The sequence below is a fragment of the Neolamprologus brichardi genome, chromosome 16 (genome assembly GCF_056152115.1).
Source record: "Neolamprologus brichardi isolate AB-2024 chromosome 16, ASM5615211v1, whole genome shotgun sequence".
In the NCBI taxonomy this organism is placed as follows: Eukaryota; Metazoa; Chordata; class Actinopteri; order Cichliformes; family Cichlidae; genus Neolamprologus; species Neolamprologus brichardi.
Window position 1 is genome coordinate 25,949,868 of NC_142119.1, and position 19,193 is coordinate 25,969,060.

Sequence of the window (19,193 nt, forward strand, 5' to 3'; positions counted from 1 at the left end):
AAAGCTTACATGCAAATACTCAGTAATCAAATATTATTTGATTATTTTTAACACTACTATCTGTACAGAATGTCTGTACTTTTACAAGCTTAGGTCACCACAGGGAAAACAGCCACTGGAGGCCGTGGCATGACTAAAATTTATTGCAATTGTGTGCAACAAACTTAAAAATCTTTTGAGTTTGAAATGGTTGTTTGGATTCAGGAGTCAGGTCTACACCCACTTGCAGTCAGTTGACGTCCTCAAAGTGATTTCAAGAAGGTGATAAAACGGCCATCGAAAGTTAGTAGCAGCCTGTTATTGGTTTGCAACGTAGTAGGGCCAAGTTGGCATTTGTATGCGATATGTTTGTGATCACAAGTGTGATAAATCAGCAAAAATGATCAATCTTTTGCCCTCTACATGGACAAGAAACTCATATGAACGGTTTAAATTCAGAGTCCAACGAGAACCTAATTGAGCTAAAACAGGAATTCCTGCACAAATATTGACTTAGCTGTTTCAGGATGGTGATTTACTGCAAAATGACACTCACCTTGCTATTACATAGGAAAATAACCAGATTACAAGCAACTGAGTGTTGGCAATCTGTCTGCATTTATAAATTAGACTGCAGTTATTTGCAAACTTTTGCCAGTCTGTCTGAAGCGATTGCAATCAGTCTGAGTCAGACCATAATTGTTTGGAGATAATTGGTCTCCCACCAGGAAACCTGTGCGATCGCCTTGGTCACTCAAGTTAAGCATGCAACACTCTCAAACTCTGGGTGACCGGCTGGTTGCCAGTTGCTTGCAATCGGCACAATTTAAGACCATCACTGGGAAACCGGCAATTTTTTTCTAGTTAGGTTCCCATCCTGTCTTTTAAAAGTTCTTTATTCTAACATTACATACACCAGTCCTACGCACGCATCTATGAAACACTTGATGGACACTGACACATTACAGGTAAAGCTAAGCTAATCCTAGCTCCATTTAAATACATTGCCTTTCAGAGATATTTCACTAAATGTACTCCACATATAAAAAGAAATACTTTGAAAGGAATATATGAATGTTCAATTACCATTTGTGTACAGTAGCTTCCAATTAGAGCACTGCTAAAATCTTACATGCTGCAATAAAAGAATGCATGAAGAAGAAGAAACTTACCGTCCTGAAGAATCTTTTTCTTCTATACGTTATCTTTAAATTCAGTATCGTCATACAACACCGTACACTGGCTTATTTCCCGTGTGCAGCTTCAGTTTTTGATTAGGCTGATAAAGTGTGGAGCTTCTAAAGCAAATACTGCAGAAATTCAGAAGAGGAAAAATCTTCAGCTTCTATGGAAATAGTCTCACTGGCTCTAGTAGCGTTTAATTTTTTGGCTAATGTATGTGGAAAATGGCCTGTATAGTGCAACCAGGACAAGTCGAGCTGCTGAACTGCTTTCAACTGTGACCACATGGTAGAGTTATGTTTACACTCCTGTAGATCTTTATGACAGATGCTTCACCAAATCAGCCCAAAGCATAAAAGTGAACAGAGCAATTTTGTTTCCTCAGTGGGTCTTTATTTCTCTCTCCCATGGTAGCTATGGCAAAAATGTTCAATTACAGTATGTGATCACAGCTAATAAAGCTCACAATACTGAAAACATGGCAACAATTGCATTTAATGTACATAATAAAATAGAACTGATGGCACTGAGTCCCCAAACCATTTTCCTGCTTTTATAGACTTTTTTCCACTCTGTAATATAAACTGCAATTGAAGCATGCACTTAAATCTCAACACTGAGAATCATAAAATGTCTTAGTAGCTGTGCAAAAATAACTATATAAAATATATTGCTTTTACAATTAACCAAGCCATTGGCGCTGTAAATAAATTAAACTAGACAGCAACAACAAGCAGATACAGAAAGGAATTCAATTCAGTGTTAATGGTGATTTTATATAATGTACAAACATATTTAACAAATGCTTTTTTGTTTTAGAACCTTTAACACCATTTGAACAACATTGTGCCTAAAACTCGAGATACAGAAGTCGGAACTTGTCAATACACTTAACATGGACCTTCACTGAAAAGAAGGAAAAGTACATATTTATATAATATACACAACATGAGGATCTATAACGTCCTTCGTAAAACACAGGAATGCCCGTCCCTTAAACCCTCTGAACGTTTCACCGGGGACTACGTCTTCCTTCACATCCATTTATTTTGTGCACACTTTGCTCTTTTGCAAATTTAAACAGATGAATGAGAGGCTTCGGTGTCTGATTTTCAATGAAATTACAAAGAACTCAGCAAATGTGTTTGCACTTTATCATTTTTGGGCTACTGAGTGTAAAATGACAATTTTATTCAAATTGAATTAAAAGCAATTGCAGCAAAGTGTGCAGAAAACAAAGGGTTCTCAATCATTTTTAAAGAGACCGAATTTCTTTGCTCTCAGCACCATGGACGTAAATGAATTATTCTGTAATAACATTAAGCTGTAACTGAATATGTTGTTTAAGCACTTGCTAACTGTGTAAAGTGCTCATTGCCACCGTTTTGTTGATCAGGACTGTAGAGTACATGTCTGGATACTCCCTTCAGTGCTTTGTCTCCAGCCTGGCTGAACGACGACGGACATGTCATGTAACAAAAGCTGACAGCCAGAAGCGGCAGATTGGAACGAGTAAAAATTTGGAGCCTTCTGCACGCTGCTTGGTGCCTGAATTCCCGGGAAAACAAACAGCTTGCAAACTGTACTCCTTATAAGACTCAACGTCAGACTGCACTCTGGGGTTGGTTAAAAAATATGAAACAAGTCCCTCTCACTTTCGATTTTTCCTTGTGTCTGTGCGCGTGTGCGTTAAGGACTGTAAGAGAGATAAAAGACGCGTGTCTACACATTCGACTCTATAAATGATCGCTTTGGTTTCATTGAAGCTACGTGAATGGCAGGATTATCTCGAGCTAGGCCAGGCTGCTTAGGCTTACTGTCCATTAACGTGTGTGGCATAGCCAGTGCTGGCTTGGACTCTTTGTAACAGTTGGCAGCTTGGCAGAACTTCTCTGCAAATTCCTTGGCATGCATGCCATTTTGTAAGCTACTCATCGCCATACCACCCTGAGGTGGTGGAGGTTTGTGCTGCTCCTGGTATGAGCTCGCCGTTTTGCTGTCGACGGACTGCAGGCCCATTGTCGACATGTTGTGACACACGAGGCCGTCGGAGGAGTGGTTCAGCCAGCTGCGACCGATAGACTGCAGGCTCGGGTGACTCTGCAAGCCGTGGTGCTGCTGCTGTTGAATCTGCTGCTGAATCTGCTGCTGAAAGCGGGCCGTCTTGTCGGTTATGCCCATGAAGGGCCTGGGTTTGTACTCGGCTGCGGCGCTGCCCTGTTGGCTGTGCTTTGTTTTGTCAGTGATCTTGGTGCGAACGTCAGGACCTAGCTTGCCGCTGTCTGACAGGCTGCTGCTTGATGCCAGGCTGCTTGTGGAACTAGACACACGCATGCTGCTGCTGCCGCCGCCGCCTCCCTGGGATCCCGCTGCAGCACACATCCCTTCCTTTCCAGACTCAGAGTGATTCCCCTGGAATCCAGGACCAGAGCAGGCCAAGCCATCCAAGGATGATGCGGAGTGGGCAGACAGCCTGTCTTGGCCCAGACCTTTAGAGTTGCTGCAGGATGAGTAAGAGGCTTGAGAGGAGTGGAGACTCTCACTTTCACAACTGTGACCTATGGAAGAGGAGGCAGCTGCCAGCAACACGCGGTTCCCATACATGGGCTCGTCAGCTGGGGGGGGCAGAGGGCCGATGTCGATACCTGGGCCCGGCTTCAGCATGCTGGACATGTGTCGGCTGGGTAACGGACTGGAGGGAGCGTACTGAGATTTGGGCCCTGCCGAGCGACCCCCCACGGCTCCTCCCCCGGTCTGCATGGAACTCATGTGCTGATTGGTCTTGACAATTTGGGCTTGCTTGGTTGGCTGCAGAACCAGCCCCTGTTGAGGCAGGGCATCCCGGTGCTCACGAGGGTACCTGTGAGGAGGAAGCCTGCTGGGGCCTGGGGGTGAGCTGGGGCTCAGACTCTGATTCTGGTGTCCCACACTGATGCTGGCGGCCGCTGACTCAGAGGGTAAGACTTTGTTAAAAGAGTAACTGCTCTGGGACCAGCAGGCTTCACTTGTCCTGTCATGCTGCATGGCGGCATCCTCCTCTTCCTCCTCTTCAAGAATATCTCTTTGGCCTTCTACACTCCTAGCAAGGCTGTGCTCTGAGGGGTCGTCCTGCCCTTCGTCTTGCTCCTGGTCAGACTCATGGCCTCCTGATGCCTGGCTGGATGCAGCTGCAGCCCCACCGAGGCCTCCTTTGGTCTGAGTTCGCTGCATCTGTTTACATTCGTCCTCCACTCGAGCCAGCAGACGGCGGATTTCCCGGTTATTGGGACACAGCTTGGCTGCTTCATGTAAGTCAGCTAAGGCTGCTGTAAACTGCCTGTGAATGGAGAGAGGCATTGTAACCCGAGGCATAAATAAAATAAAAACATCAACACAACGCTGGTCTGGAGTTACTGAACCGCTTACCTGCTGCTTCTTTTAGCTCTGGCACGGGCATAGTAGGCCTCATAGGATTTGGGTTTCAGCTCCAGTGCTTTTGTTGCAAACTCCTCAGCCATCCCAAAATCCTACAGCCGAGGCAAAAAAACAAAACAGATAAATGATTTTGAACCAGTTGTTATTCTCTTCTTGCTATAGTGATAATGGAAACCAGTATACACTACTTAGTTACAGAACATCTGTGACTTACTTCATTTTATGTCACTGTTTTCTTGCTTTGAGTGCATTTTTTCCCCTTTTTGTCTCATCACACATTTCTAAGTCTGTTTTGTATCACACACACAAACAATATTTTCAAACACTATATGACAGCTGACTGCGATCCACGCAACATCTCTCTCACACTTTATACTCCCCATGTGAAGTGATAAAATGCCTGGCAGGCACCCCAGGTAGTTAGAGTTTATTGTAGAAAACGCACAACCTTGTGCCGCCTGTTTCCCTCATATCTTCTTGCTTGCGGCATGTAATTGCACAAACAGCTGGCTCACTACAAACGTCTTCCTGCTAGACTTGGGCTTTGGACTGTAAACAAAACTGAATCTGCAGAAACTATTATCTGGGGGGAAAATAACCCAAAACCTTTCACATGTTCACATTTTCATGATGCTTTCTTTGATGTCATTTTCAAAATGCACGTCCCAGCTTAAATATATAAATAAATAAATATATCCGTACAACATGAGTGAGCAGAGAAGCTGACATTAGAACTGTCTGGGTCTGAGTCACCTACCGAGCACATCTGCAGCCTTCTCCCACCCTACCACCCATGTTACCAGCTAAACACTAACAAGCCTTCTTGTGTCTGCACATACTCAAACCACAGCAGAGTCACAGATTTCCTCCTTTCATTCTATACAGTAATATATACATACAATACTGTGCAAAGGTCTTGAGTGGGGCCTTATTTTTTTTTTTTATATATTTTAATAGAGAAATGTGCACATTGATTGAAACATGTGCAACTACACAAAGAAACAAGCATTGAAGTCAACATTTGGTGTGACCTCCTTTATTCTTCGACACAGCCTGAACTTTCTTAGGTTCAAGTTGTGTTGAAGAATGCAGTTTCCAGGCTTCTTGAAGATCATTCAAAGCTCTTCTTTGGATGTTGGTTGACTTTTGGTCCATTCTCTGTCAAGATGATCCCACGCTGCTTCAGTATTGTTGAGGTCTGGGCTCTGGGGAGGCCAATCCATGACTGATTGAGTTCCACTGGGTGTTTTTTTTCTGTCCAGGCATGCTTTTACTGCACTAGTAAGTTGTTTGGGATCATTGTCATGCTAAAAAAAAAAATCAGGGTGCTGCCATGGTTTACATGGTGGATGAAAACTTGTTGTGACAAGAAAATACTGACTGAAATCCAGCCCTAAACCACGACCCAGCTTTCACTGTGTTTTACAAATACAAATATCCTGACCTCCCACAGATATCTTTACATTGATTTGAGCCCAAAATTGAAATATCGATTAAGGGTTCACAACATTTGCACAGTATATCAATAACAATATTATTACGCATTCATAAATAAATATGAATGAAGAAGAAATCAAAGTCTCTTGAGAGACGTACATTGGTTTTCCTGCGACAGCGGGAGAGGTTGAGGTACAGGGAGACCCTCAGGTCTTTAAATGCCTTCAGTTCATCACCGAAGCCTTCTCTGGGAAACTTCCTCAGGGCGTACTGGTACCTCTGGGCTGCCTCTTTCATCTTCCCTTTCTGCAGGACACATGAAGGGCAAACACGTGGTGAGGAACAGGAGACAACCAGAAGGAAAAGCGGAAAAATGTAGGGGAGGGAAGCAGGCCAAGGCATCCACCAGATACTCCCACAATAGCTGTTCTCTGGCTCAAGTCCTCCCTTCTCATCAATCACACATACAACAAACAGACAAGCTCAGATAAGACGCACACACACACACACACTAACAAGTTACACATGACAGGTTTGTCCTTTCTGCTGCAAACTCAATCTGTTAAATGTCAGACATCGATCACGGCACCTTTGTTGAGTGCTATGAAACATGCACATCGATTCATTGTCTACATTTATCTAAGCAAGAAAAAAGAACATTACTGTGCAGAAGAAAAACATCCTTCTCCACTCCTTTTTATAAAAAAGACCGGAGGAGCCATGTCTGTGTTTTTTTAAGCATTTCATTAAAACAGGAAAATCATCTTTACTGTCGAGGGGAATCAGTTTCTATCTCAGATACCTTGTAAAGCAGGTTTCCTTCCTCCATCAGCTTCTGAAGGAGGATGATGAGGATGTCAGGCTTTGAAGTAGCCATGGCCCAAGCAGCGTTCCCTGTGGAAGCAGAAGGCAATTCATGGTGCCGTTTTCAGCTTGAACAGACGGACATCGTATTCTCTTTAATTTGGTACAAGGTAAAGTTACCTAAAGATTGTACCTGATCGATCATAAGGAGACGTTCTGTAGCCTTAAGTTTATTGAGGCCAGTTAACAGTTAGGAGGAAGAGAGAGCGAAGAGAAGAGAGGTCATGCGACAGGAAGGGTTGTTATTTGAAGCGAAAGGAAATTGTGTTACAAAGTGCAGTGTGACAATATACAATTGTGGCTCACTTAAGTTGAAATGATGTCACATTTCCATCAGTAAATGCATGCTGACTGCGGCGAGGAAAATTTAAAGGTTCAGCTCTATTTTTTTTCTCTAAGACAGCAGAGTGCGCTGAAGATAAGCTGCAGACATGTAGCTTTATGAATGTCATTTGGGTGATAAGTCACATTCTTAAATTAGCCAAGCTGCTCATCAGGGAGAAATGGGACCGACATACTCTTTATAGTTAGGGTACACACACGCACGCACACAGTGAGTGAAAAGCAGGAATGGAAACAGTTTTTCCACAACGTTCCACAAATTTTGTCTGATTGTATTTTTAGTACCATGAGATACAGAAGAGGGCAGAAACGTAACAAAATACTCTGTCTTTCTATGTTTACTGAGATGTGACAGTACTCTGCGGGCACTTTGTAGAAACCACAGGCGTAAAGCTGTCCAAAGAGTGTGGTACTGGTTTCCCTCACTCACTAGTCTCAATTTGACATGTTGGTAATAAATATACAAAATACAGTTTTTAGCAGTTTCACCCTTAGTCAAGGCATTTTTTTAAGAGTTCTTACCCAGCTTTGCTCCTTTCTTTAATAGAGTCACCACCACCGACGTGTTCCTACAACCTATGGCCCGGTCCAGAGGCCTCATCCCACTGTGGTCCACATGCTCTATCACTGCTCCTCTTTCCACCAAATACTGGACCTATAGGAGGCCACAGATGGTTAAGAAAACATGAACAATGCATCCACAGTCATGAGTGCAGCTAACTCACAACAGTATGTTTTCAATAACCTTAGTGGAATGTTAATTAAGACTAAATAAAGATTGGGGCGTGTGGTGTTTTTGTGTCTCTGAGGATATTGGAGGGCGTGTGTGTGTTTCAGCAAATTTAAAACAATTTCACTCACAATCTCTGCGTCTCCATAGAAGGCAGCGAGGTCCAGTGGAGTTCGTCCGTTTTTGTCCGTGTGGTCGATGACCGCACCCTTCTCTACCAAAAACTGCACCACATTCTTATGTCCTTTTAAACATGCCCAGCTCAGGGGCGTCAGTCCCTCCTTGTCCATCGACGTTAAAGATGCACCTTTAAGACCAATGGAAAAAAAACAGTTGTTTCATATGAACACACTGTTGATTACAACTAGCTAACTGGCATATGATGCTTTGGTGCACTGCTCACCTTTAGAAAGCAGAAACTCCACAGTACTCAGGTGACCCTCACAAGCGGCCACCATGAGCAGGGTCCTGCCCTGCTTGTCACTGATGTTAATGTCAGCACCATTCTGTAGCAGCAGCTCTGCAATCTAACACACAGGCGAATAAGGTTCAGCTATACAGAGCTCACACGCAGCGTTATTATAGAAAGCAGGAGACTGTGAGGGCAGGACACATAATGCAATCAAATGCCACACGTTTGGAGAAAGCTGCCACTGTGTAACTGTAGTTGGAAGCAGTGTTGTTATTTGTAACCGCTCTCACCTGCCAGTGTCCCTGTCTGACCGCGCAGAAGAGAGGAGACACCCCCCGCCTGTTGACCTGCTGCACCACCGCCCCCTGCTCCAACAGAAAGCTGCATACCTCCATCTTGCCACGGCCGGCTGCAGCCGTCAAGGCTAAAGTGAGGAAAGGGGACATAGGCACTTCTTCAGACACATTTACTTATTAATATATCGTACAAAAAACACTTTGAAAGCGAACAAAATGTGTCCAGTACACAGTGTTGCTCGCTGCTAATAAAGAGGCATCCAATGTCTTTAGTACCCTTGAAGTCATGTGTACGGCTCAGATAGAAACAGTGACTCCAGAATCTCTGGAAAAATAAGGAGCAGCCGAGAAGTGTAAGCTGCAGCGTGCTACTAATTGACTTTAAATCAGATAATTATGTTTATGCTTATTAAACTCATTAAATTCCTGCCTCAAGTTCCCCCGGCCTTGTACAAAGAGATGAGAATTCAGTCATTTCATGCATCAGCAGACAAACATTAGACAAGAAAAATCAAGCAACTGTGTTAAATACCCGTTCTTGTTTACGTTTTGTATCTTCCTCAAACCGAGATTAACTGGAATTAGCCAATTAATTTTAAAGAAAAGGAACTCAAACGCTGTATTAATTGGTGCTTGTAAAGAAAAGAGATTCTTCAAGTGTTGGATGCTTACAGTTTGTCAGCAGATGGACTGGTCTTAAATGAGTGCTGGCTATCCAAACAAAGAGGGATCCAACGTTAAGAATCGGAGCAGCTTTGCTCTCGCAAAGATTTAAGGTGCCGCTAAGCCTTCTTGTCTCTCTGACATCATCCATCTGGATGAACAGTCATCAGAGCCAACCAATCCCAGCCTCCATCTGCTCAAAATATGGATATCCTCTCACACGGCACAGAGCAGAACAATGACTCTAAGGAACTAAACTTAGGCTGTGCTTGTTCTCAAGGGAGCGGCGTTAGCCAGAGTGGGGATGGTAGTGGCCTACAATGAACATATAATCAGCAGCTCAAGAGCTGCACTCTTCATGTTTTCACACGTTATTCTCAGAAGTTCTTCATCCTCAGAGACCTTTCCATATATTGATGAGGGTATTTATTCGAACCTTCAAAGTAAGAGCTTCTACAGAAGATTATCAACAATCCTACTCACAGAATAAGGAGCTCCTTTTCTAACTTTTATTGTTTTAGAGCGACTTGCGAAGATATCCTTCCTTATCTTGTGTTTTGAAAGCTATTCATCTCAGCTCTCCTGCATTTCACCTCTCCTCTTCCTATTCGTGCAGACCACCTACAAGCCACCTTCAAAGTGTCTTTAAATCACTTTGATAGACTAGGTAAACGTATAATGGCCCTATTCTGCAACCAGGCTGGCGGAGCTCATGACACACCAACAACAGAGAGGTCGTGACCTGACATTTTAAGCTAAGCTTTGCAGATAAAAAAAAGAAAAAAGCTGGAACTCTTTTTTTTTTCTCAAAACAATGCCAAATGCCTTTTTAACCACGGTAAGGAATATTTCAGTTTGTCCATGCTTGTGCCTGTAATAGTTTCAGAACAAGAACTGTTCAGAGTTTCATTAAAAAAAACTGACAGACTGTCAATTTAAGAAAAAAACTGGAAACTGGAAAATGATGAAAGACAATCCAGACAATGGTTTTGAACAATTATCACTTGGTTTTGCCTGTTCAACAGCTTGTTAATGCACATGTCTAATCTGTCAATCACATGACAACTCGATCCATTTAGGCATACAGATGTGGTCAATTGACCTGCTGAAGTTCAAGCCGGACACTGCCGATGCACTTCTGCTTAAAAGCTAATAGGAAGGCAGCTGCAACTCAAATAACCACCCCTTAAAACCAAGGTATGCAGAAGAGCATCTTTAAACACACACCGTGTCAAACCTTGAAGCAGATGGGCTACAGCAGCAGAAGACCACACTGTGTGCCAGCAGAACAGGAAACCGAGGTTCAAGATTCTCACTAAAATTGGTTCTGCTGCAACGTTCAGATGACAGGGTCACAATTTGGCATAAACAACAAGAATGCATCCATTCTTGTATCAACAGTTTAAGCTGCTGGTGGTGTAATGGTGAGACCCAACCCACCGTACATGAGTAACAAACACAGCAAACATGAGTATTGCTGCTGGCCATCCCTTTTATGATCACAGTGCTTCCAGCAGGATGGCATGCTGTGTCACAAAGCTCAATTATTTTCAAATTCTTGAACATGAAAATGAATTCACTTTACTCAAATGATTACAATTTCTTCATGAAGACCGAGCTTGAAAGTGTAGCTTAATTCCTGGCTGTATTTCTTTAAGTAAACCAAACTTCCTGATTCTTGGATAACTGATATTGTCCTGGTCGCTTTTCCCCTACAACATCTTCCTCTGGGGTCAAGAATCCTGCTGTTTGATCTTTGCAATTCAGGGACTAAGACCACAAAATACTAAAGCTTGTGCTAGACAAAAAAAGTATTTAAATAAAGTCGACATAGGGACAACATCATGGTGGATGAAAGGATCTTGCAGGATTTTCACGCAAGGAACTGGAGGTTCACTTCCCAAATAAACGGTAGTATCTACTTCATTTGCAATTATAGAAAAAGACCAAAATATGCAACAAAAATTGCTTTTATGCAAAACAACAATGCTGTGGCTCTTTGCCACAAGCCAGTCCTGCTTACAACAACTAGAATGACTCTTTGCAGGTAAATTGCCTTTCTCTGCATAACAGGGAGGTGTATTGCATCCTAAGAGGGGACTTTAAAAGATAGAGTTTGCACAGATGTACAAACAAATCTTCTTCTATTTAAACACAAGAGACAGCAGGTCTATTTGCAGTGAGATGTAATACTCCGATGAATTTTAAACACGCTATAACATTTCACACATCGTTATGAGAGGAGCGTTTCTGAGGCAACGACAAAAGGCTGGTTTTCAAGGGGATATTTCGGAATTGTATTTTTCGCTTTCGATCTTCTCTGCATCACAGCACAACAATTGGATTAATAAACCTGCAGCTGAATAGCAGCAAAGGGATTTCAAATATTGCTTCATCGCTAATAATTTCTGGTGTTTGTATCTAGTCATTTCTAGACAGTGCAGCCACTCCACCACTAAATATTCAATTTATGTCTGCAGCAAAATTCCAGCTTTTTTTATTCATTTTTTCCCCCCAAGCATGACTGAGTGCAGACAAATCTACATTGTGGTCATAACTGTGTTTACTGTTGTTTACTGATTTAATCCCCTTGAATACAGATAAGCCAGGACCACATTTTTAATGAGTGCCAGGTGGGTGCAAAAATATGTTAATTCAAGGTCATGTCAAGGGATTAAGACTCACTGTGTTTCAGGTCAGCGGAGCCACAGCTCTGACTACTGCCACCTGTGACCCACTATGCTATTACTTTAGAAGGAAGAGGTGAGGTGATAGCAATGATTAAACATCCACTTTGTTAAAAAAAGAGCTGAGAGTCAAATATCGGAAAGCCACATGTACTATTGGATTTTACTTTGCTCCAAGCAGATCTAATCTATATTTCAGAGGGAAAGATCTTTGTCCCAGGCCAGCACTGCAAAATCATCCAAAGTCGAGCAGTCATTTAACAGAGAACACGCAGCAGTTAGCCACACTTTGGACAACCTCTCCACTAAGAAGCTGACCTACATTCTTAAAGCAGCCAACTTTGAATGCTAAATCCTGCTGGGTTAGAGTTGAGACGCACACAAAGAGAATTCTTCTTTATACATATTCTACTATGACTGCAGCAATGTTTTAACACAACCTGCACTAATGATTGTGAGGAATATTGAAGCTCTAACACCACATGTGTCTCATTCTTACATAATGCATCACACGTATTACTAGGATCAATGAAAAATAAAGCATAGCTGTGCTTTTTAACCATCTGTATTGAACATCTGGATCTCTGCACTGTGACATAAAATAGAAAACTTATGTAGTACATAAATCCTTCTCCATCACAGATTATAGATATTCGAAAAAAGTCAAACACTAAGGACACTAAGATTTTTTTCCCTGCCATTATTCAGATTGAAGACTCATGGAACACAAGTAATAACATGATTAAGTACTCACTCTAATGCTATTACTAGGCTCAGCAAAAGTAATGAGGTACCGTTAAAATACTGCATTAGAGACAAAGTAGTAATGCTTTAATGGCTAAAAATTATGATGCATGAACGCTTTCCGGCCAATGCAGCCTTGCAGTCTGCTGTATCATTTCTGTCAGACAACCTTCAAGTAACCCGTCTTAAATCTGACAGCCACCTTCTGCTTTTCCGACTTCATGCCGTTTCCTGCAGCATCACATGGCTTTTTGCTTTAACTCCTCAATCACTTTCAAATGAAAACAAACTGTCCCACAGAGGGAAGGACAAACTTTTAAAAAGTCCAAAATAATACTTTCAGGAAAAACAAAACAGGAACTACTACTCATTCTAAATCCGAGTGAGACTAGCAGCGTATAAAACCAACCGTGGAGTCGAAGCTGTTGTTTTAACATAAAGCACCGAGGGAATACTGTTCCTAAAATTCAGTGGGACAATTTTTCTAAAAAGAGAGAAAATACTGTGTGGACTGAATTCCAAGCAGAAAGCTACACGACAAGAGTAAGTAATGCTTTTACCAGAAAGTACAGCACAGGAGGACTTACAACAGCCATTAAAATGCACCCATATTTGGGTTGAGCGACCTCTGCATCAAACAGAGAGCATTGCTGTGGAGAGCACAGATACAGTACTTTCCACTGCAGCATTCAATTACAGCAGTGTGGTTCAGAATGCAAAAACAGCTGGTGATAGTACAAAAGAGCCGTGTAATGCAAAAAGATTGATGAGAACATACCTGTCTCTCCCCACAGTGTGTCATGACTATCAATTTGCACAGCATGCTCATTATTCAACGCCAGCAAGCCTCTCACAACCTGCCAAAAAAGAAACTTAGATTAATGACATGCTGTTTCAGCAGAAAAAAAACAAATCAAATAAACCTTTGAGAGGTTACAGTATACAAAATGCTAATCTTAAAAAACATTAACAAAAACGCGGGTTCAAATAGTTGAACTTTAAAAGGGTCTTTTCTGCATGCAGGTTGACTTCACTTGGCCCAGTTATGTTATTCTAATCCAGGCCTTGGGAGCCAATTCCAGCTAACGAGGGAACCAAACTAAACCTTGAGTCTACGCCTCACCGGGGCAGCTCAAGGCGCTGCACTGTTATCGATTGTGAATCTACATGCAATTCTGAACAGTACTTCTGGCTTTGAGTAATATTCACAGAGAACACTGTGTGCTCATTGTTATTTTATATATCCGTAGTTCCTTCTGATCTTTAAAAAAAAAATAAATCAGAAATTTTTTGTGAAGGCTGTTGTGAAACCATGAAAGAAAGAAAAGGTTTTGTCTCACTATTAAAACGGGAAAAACCAGGATCCTGTGTGGTTTAACGTATGTTTTTTGTACGCCCATGTTTTCTTTCAAATACATTTCTTTTGTAGCGAGAAACAGTACAAAAAAAGGGCATTTGTGTCTATGGATCTGGTAAAATATATGCATGTGTGTCAGTCAGACCTGTGTGTGCCCCATGCTCGAGGCTGCAATCAAAGCCTGCTGCAGAGCTTTGCTCTTCAGAGAGCAGTCCTGCTGCTGCCCTTCAGCACTCCATTCTAGCTCCAGCAGGTACTGGATAATCTCAAGGTGTCCTCGTAGGGCAGCATGGACCAGAGCACACTGGCCACTCTTATCTACATGATCAACCTGGCAAAAACAAGATTCTTGGTTTTAATAAACAGAAACAGCAAAAACCTGTGAGGTAAATGTACCGTATGCAGGGTTCATACGCATTTTTCAAATTTAAGTAATTTTTACGCACTTTCAAGGTCCATTTTCAAGCTTTTCCAGCACATTACCAAAAAAAAAATGCATGTTTCAATTTGCATTACCTCAGTAAGACCATGTAAAAATTGAAACAAATCATCTTAGGTCGACTTAAAAGTCCTTTGTTCTCCGTTTGTTAAAACAGAGAAAAATGCACCACACGAAAACACTGAAAAAGGAAATGGTTGATTTATATGCATATAGTGTACAAACTGAAAAAACACATTTCTCTTAAAAAAGTAAGATGTGCAAATGTGAACAAATCAACTTAGAGATATTCATCTCCACCTGACAAAAAACAACAACCACACAAAACAAGAAAACTGCACAAATTAATAAGTCTTTAATCATTAATAATAATTAATAATTTTTGTGACATAAAAATAGGAGACAGATGTTTGTTATTTTAACTAGTTAAGCAACACTGCCCCGAAAAATGGGGGCAAAAGGGAGGAGATCACGTTTAATCAGTTTAAATTAAGAGGTCAGAAATATAAGTGCTGACATGAGTAGTGTCCACAGAAACCTCTGAATCTCAGCTAAAAGCTCATGTAAACCATTTCTACAAACATCAAACAAAGCAAAGACACCAGACAGTTAAAAGAGCAGTTACGTCACCATGAATCTGTGGACAGGTAATATCCATATCTTGATTTATGATTTTCTGGAGTTAAATGGGAACCAAAGCATATTTTCAAAGGTTTTATATGCTATAAAATACTTTTAAAAATTAGGTGAGGGAAATAAAAAATCAATTTTTCTATGTTTGAGTCACAGTAACTTTGACATAGTAACATCTGCAGTAATATTTACAGCTCTGATGACATCTCATCAGTGTTAGCTTTATTTTGACACCAAGACTGCTTACACAGAGTTTGTAATTGCAGAGAAATACATTTATTTTGGTCATTTCATGTTCGAGCAGGAAGCTCACCCTTCTTCTTATACCCTTTAGATGAATACAGAGTTTTTTAATTAAATACATATTCTTTGAATAATGTTCCCTTTTATAAAAAGTAGGATAATTTAAAAAAACAAAACATTTATTATAGCTCTGTCACGTAGAAAAAAACTGTCTTTTTTCTGTGGTCTGTTATATAACATTAGGGGTGTTCGTGGCAATTAACTTTGTAATCGACTAAGCGGGTCAAGTAAGAAACACTTAAATATTAAGTTAAATTTGAAAAAGGTTTAAAAAAAAATATCCCCATTCCAAAATGTCATGTGACAATCTGATTGGCTTAGGAGTGATGATGTCACATGGATCTTTGATCCTTTGAAGTTTTTCCTTAAATAGGGGTGAGAAACAGCAATTTTTAGTTCGTTTGTTTGCAGCCTTCAAACGTTCACTACAGAAACAGAAACCTCGCAGAATCATCGGATACAAATGCCAACATGTATCCAAGATTACGGCAACCAAGACAAAGAGATTACGCCGCCTCTCCTTCCTGCCGTGGCCGGCCAATTTCTCCAAATGGCCTCTTATCTATCCAAAGGGCATTACAGGAGAGTAGGAATGAAAACAACCATCTCCAGAACAAAATTCAACAAATTGAGGAAGAAAAACTTCACCTGGAGAAGAAGTGCTTACAAATGGAAGCACAAAACAAACACCTGGAAGAAACACTACAGCGCCAGCCCGACATCAACATTATTAACGAGGGCTGGGGGATCAAGTTTGCTCAAGCCAGAGAGCAGATTGTATTCCTCATCAAAGAAAACAAGAAAAAGAGCGCTGAAGTTAAAGACATGTCCGAGCAGCTTCAAGGCAGGAAAGTGACGATTGATAAGATAGAGTGGGATCTCCAATACATGGACCAAAAGAATCAGCTGCTCCAAAGAAAGCTTGATGAAGCTGAAGAAAAAAATAAAGAAGTCCTCCAACAGAAGGAACAACAGGACAAAAAGCAAAAAGACCTGCAGCACGAACTCCAAGGCATGCAGGAAAAGTACAGAATGGTGAAGGAAAGGTTGGATCAAACACTGCGCCAAAATAAAGACCTTCTTCAAGAGAAAGAGCAACAGCAAGAAAGACTGACAGAAGAAAAGTGCATTATCAAGGACTTTGAGAGTAAAAATCAAAAGTTGCAAGAATTCTGTAATGAACTGAAGGTCAAAACAAGTGAGCTGGAGGGAGAAAAGGAAACACTGGAAAAACGATGCTCACATATGCAGAAAAGGATCGATCACATGGCAAAAAACAACTCAGAGCTCATTAAGGGGATATTGTTGGAATTTAACAACTTGAAGCGGGAAAACACAGAAATGCAGGCCCAAAAGCAAAAGCAAGACAAAACGCATGAAGACCTGCAGTGTACGCTCCGCGACATCCAGAAAAGAAATGAGCAGCTAGAAGGCATGCACAAAGAAGATCAACTGAGAAATGCAGACCTGCAGAAGGCAAAGCTGACACAGGAGGCAACATCCAAAGACCTCAAAGAAAAGCTTGAAGAAACACAAGCAACATTAGAACAGGTGGAACAAACATGCAAGAAACTTGAGAAGCAAAACACAGAAACCATCGATGAGTTGAGAACCCTCATCCTGGAGAAAAAGGCGCTCGTGGAAAAGTCCATGAAAAAGAAGAAAAAATTCTTCAGCTTGTTCCGGAAGAGGGACAATACTGCTTCTTCAACTGATGTAGCCTCGTCTTGCTCCACCTCTGTTCAACCCCCCAACCGGTCCTGGCAGTTGACTGCCCCCTCCTGAGCCTGGTTCTGCCGGAGGTTTCTGCCTGTTTAAAGGCAGTTTTTCCTCCCCACTGTCGCCTAGTGCTTGCTCAGAGGGGATTGTTGGGGTTTTCTCTCCTCTACCTTCTTTCTTTATTTACTTGTTAACTTTTTTGCTCTTACTTCATTTAACCTTCTTTCTTTATTTACTTGTTAACTTTTTTGCTCTTACTTCATTTAACCTTGTTTCTTTATTTACTTGTTAACTTTTTTGCTCTTACTTCATTTAACCTTCTTTCTTTATTTACTTGTTAACTTTTTTGCTCTTACCTCATTTAACCTTGTTTCTTTATTTACTTGTTAACTTTTTTGCTCTTACTTCATTTAACCTTCTTTCTTTATTTACTTGTTAACTTTTTGCTCTTACTTCATTTTACCTTGTTTCCTTATTTACTTGTTAACTTTTTTGCTCTTACTTCGTTTTACCTTGTTTCCTTATTTACTTGTTAACTTTTTTGCTCTTACTTCATTTAACCTTGTTTCTTTATTTACTTGCTTGTTTAACTTAATAAACCAGTTGAATTTATCCTTTGAGTATTGTTCATCTAATCTTTACAGAGTTTTTCCAAAATACTTTCAAACATTCAGATCTGTCTTTCATTTTCTCCTTAAAACCTCATGAACGGTGAACTAAAAACTCTGGAAAATGGTTTGAAACACTGAAATTGTTTCAGCTGAAACTGGCAAAGTCATACGTGTGTGTGTCACAGGTGATATGGTGTCACTAGTCCGGTCATCATGTTTAGGCTCATTCACTCCAGAATTATTTAGGCCAAATCTTTCAAACGGTGTCATGGCACACACATTTCAATCACACAAATGCAGGATTAATTATTTGCAGTATCTTATCTGATTTATTATGAGAATGTAATGCCTGATCATTTTGCCCCCATTTTTACCACCAAAAATGGGGGCAAAAGAGACGAGATCACATTTAATCAGTTTAAATTAAGAGGTCAGAAATATAAGTGCCGACATGAGTAGTGTCCACAGAAACCTCTGAATCTCAGCTAAAAGCTCATATAAACCATTTCTACAAACACCAAACAAAGCAAAGACACCAAACAGTTAAAAGAGCAGTTACGTCACCATGAATCTGTGGACAGGTAATACCCATATATTGATTTATGATTTTCTGGAGTTAAATGGGAACCAAAGCATATTTTTTAAAGGTTTTATATGCTATAAAATACTTTTAAAAATTAGGTGAGGGAAATAAAAAATCAATTTTTCTATGTTTGAGTCACAGTAACTTTGACATAGTAACATCTGCAGTAATATTTACAGCTCTGATGACATCTCACCAGCAATGTTCCCTCTAATTTGTCATGTGTCTGAGCGAACACACAAACTCCCTGAGCGGACACTTGGACCACTTTGAGCAACAGCAGACGTGAGCACTGTGGTCACGCCAGCATCAAATCCATCCAAGTTACATGGTTTATTAAAATAATCAAATTACAGCATTTACATTTATGTTAGACTACTTTTAATTAACTGCTTTAGCCCACTTACAATAAAAATTTAAAAAAATCTTGTTCATGACCTGTGTAGTATGTTAACACTATTGGAAGTAAAAAGAACTTGAACTCCAATTTTGAAAACACAACTTTCTTTCTTTTTCTTTTTTTATAAAGCTCTGACTTGTATTATGAGTCTGTGGTCTGTCCTGTAACTCTCTGTCTGCAAAATACAGTAAATAATGATCAATGCTGGGCAATTAATTATATAGTTACTTCTTCAAAAAAGTTACTGAGTTTTGCAAACAAAGCTTTTTGCAGCTGTTTACCTAAAAATGCAGCCAAGGCGTTTAAAAAAAAATAAACATTTCAAACTATTTACAGAACAGTCAGCTGTTCTGCATCAAATCTGATGCCACACAAATTATTTGTGCCACTCCAAAAAA

The 19,193-nt window shown here is 40.7% G+C and overlaps 2 protein-coding genes and 1 long non-coding RNA gene across 4 annotated transcripts in view; 2 read left to right on the forward strand and 1 right to left on the reverse strand.

Annotated features, from left to right (window-relative positions):
- Nucleotides 1-1,514: 1,514 nt before the first annotated feature.
- tanc1b (tetratricopeptide repeat, ankyrin repeat and coiled-coil containing 1b) overlaps nt 1,515-19,193 on the reverse strand; it is a 113,415-nt gene continuing 95,736 nt past the window's right edge. For both annotated transcript variants that reach the window (XM_087830075.1, XM_087830076.1), the window contains 10 exons: nt 14,253-14,438; nt 13,529-13,607; nt 8,651-8,784; nt 8,352-8,475; nt 8,080-8,255; nt 7,741-7,873; nt 6,815-6,906; nt 6,172-6,318; nt 4,567-4,667; nt 1,515-4,477 (listed from right to left, as the gene is read on the reverse strand). In XM_087830075.1, coding sequence (XP_087686201.1) covers nt 2,884-4,477; nt 4,567-4,667; nt 6,172-6,318; nt 6,815-6,906; nt 7,741-7,873; nt 8,080-8,255; nt 8,352-8,475; nt 8,651-8,784; nt 13,529-13,607; nt 14,253-14,438 — 2,766 coding nt within the window. In that variant the 3' untranslated portion in view covers nt 1,515-2,883. The remainder of the gene's footprint in view (nt 4,478-4,566; nt 4,668-6,171; nt 6,319-6,814; nt 6,907-7,740; nt 7,874-8,079; nt 8,256-8,351; nt 8,476-8,650; nt 8,785-13,528; nt 13,608-14,252; nt 14,439-19,193) is intronic.
- LOC118454028 (uncharacterized) lies at nt 6,626-8,026 on the forward strand. Its single transcript, XR_004843551.2, has 2 exons — nt 6,626-6,986; nt 7,766-8,026. It is a non-coding gene; the product is annotated as an uncharacterized LOC118454028 (long non-coding RNA).
- Nucleotides 15,831-17,813, forward strand: LOC148098276 (uncharacterized). Its single transcript, XM_087829677.1, has one exon. It carries the CDS (start codon nt 15,954-15,956, stop codon nt 17,265-17,267), a length of 1,314 nt encoding a protein of 437 aa, XP_087685803.1. The 5' UTR covers nt 15,831-15,953; the 3' UTR covers nt 17,268-17,813.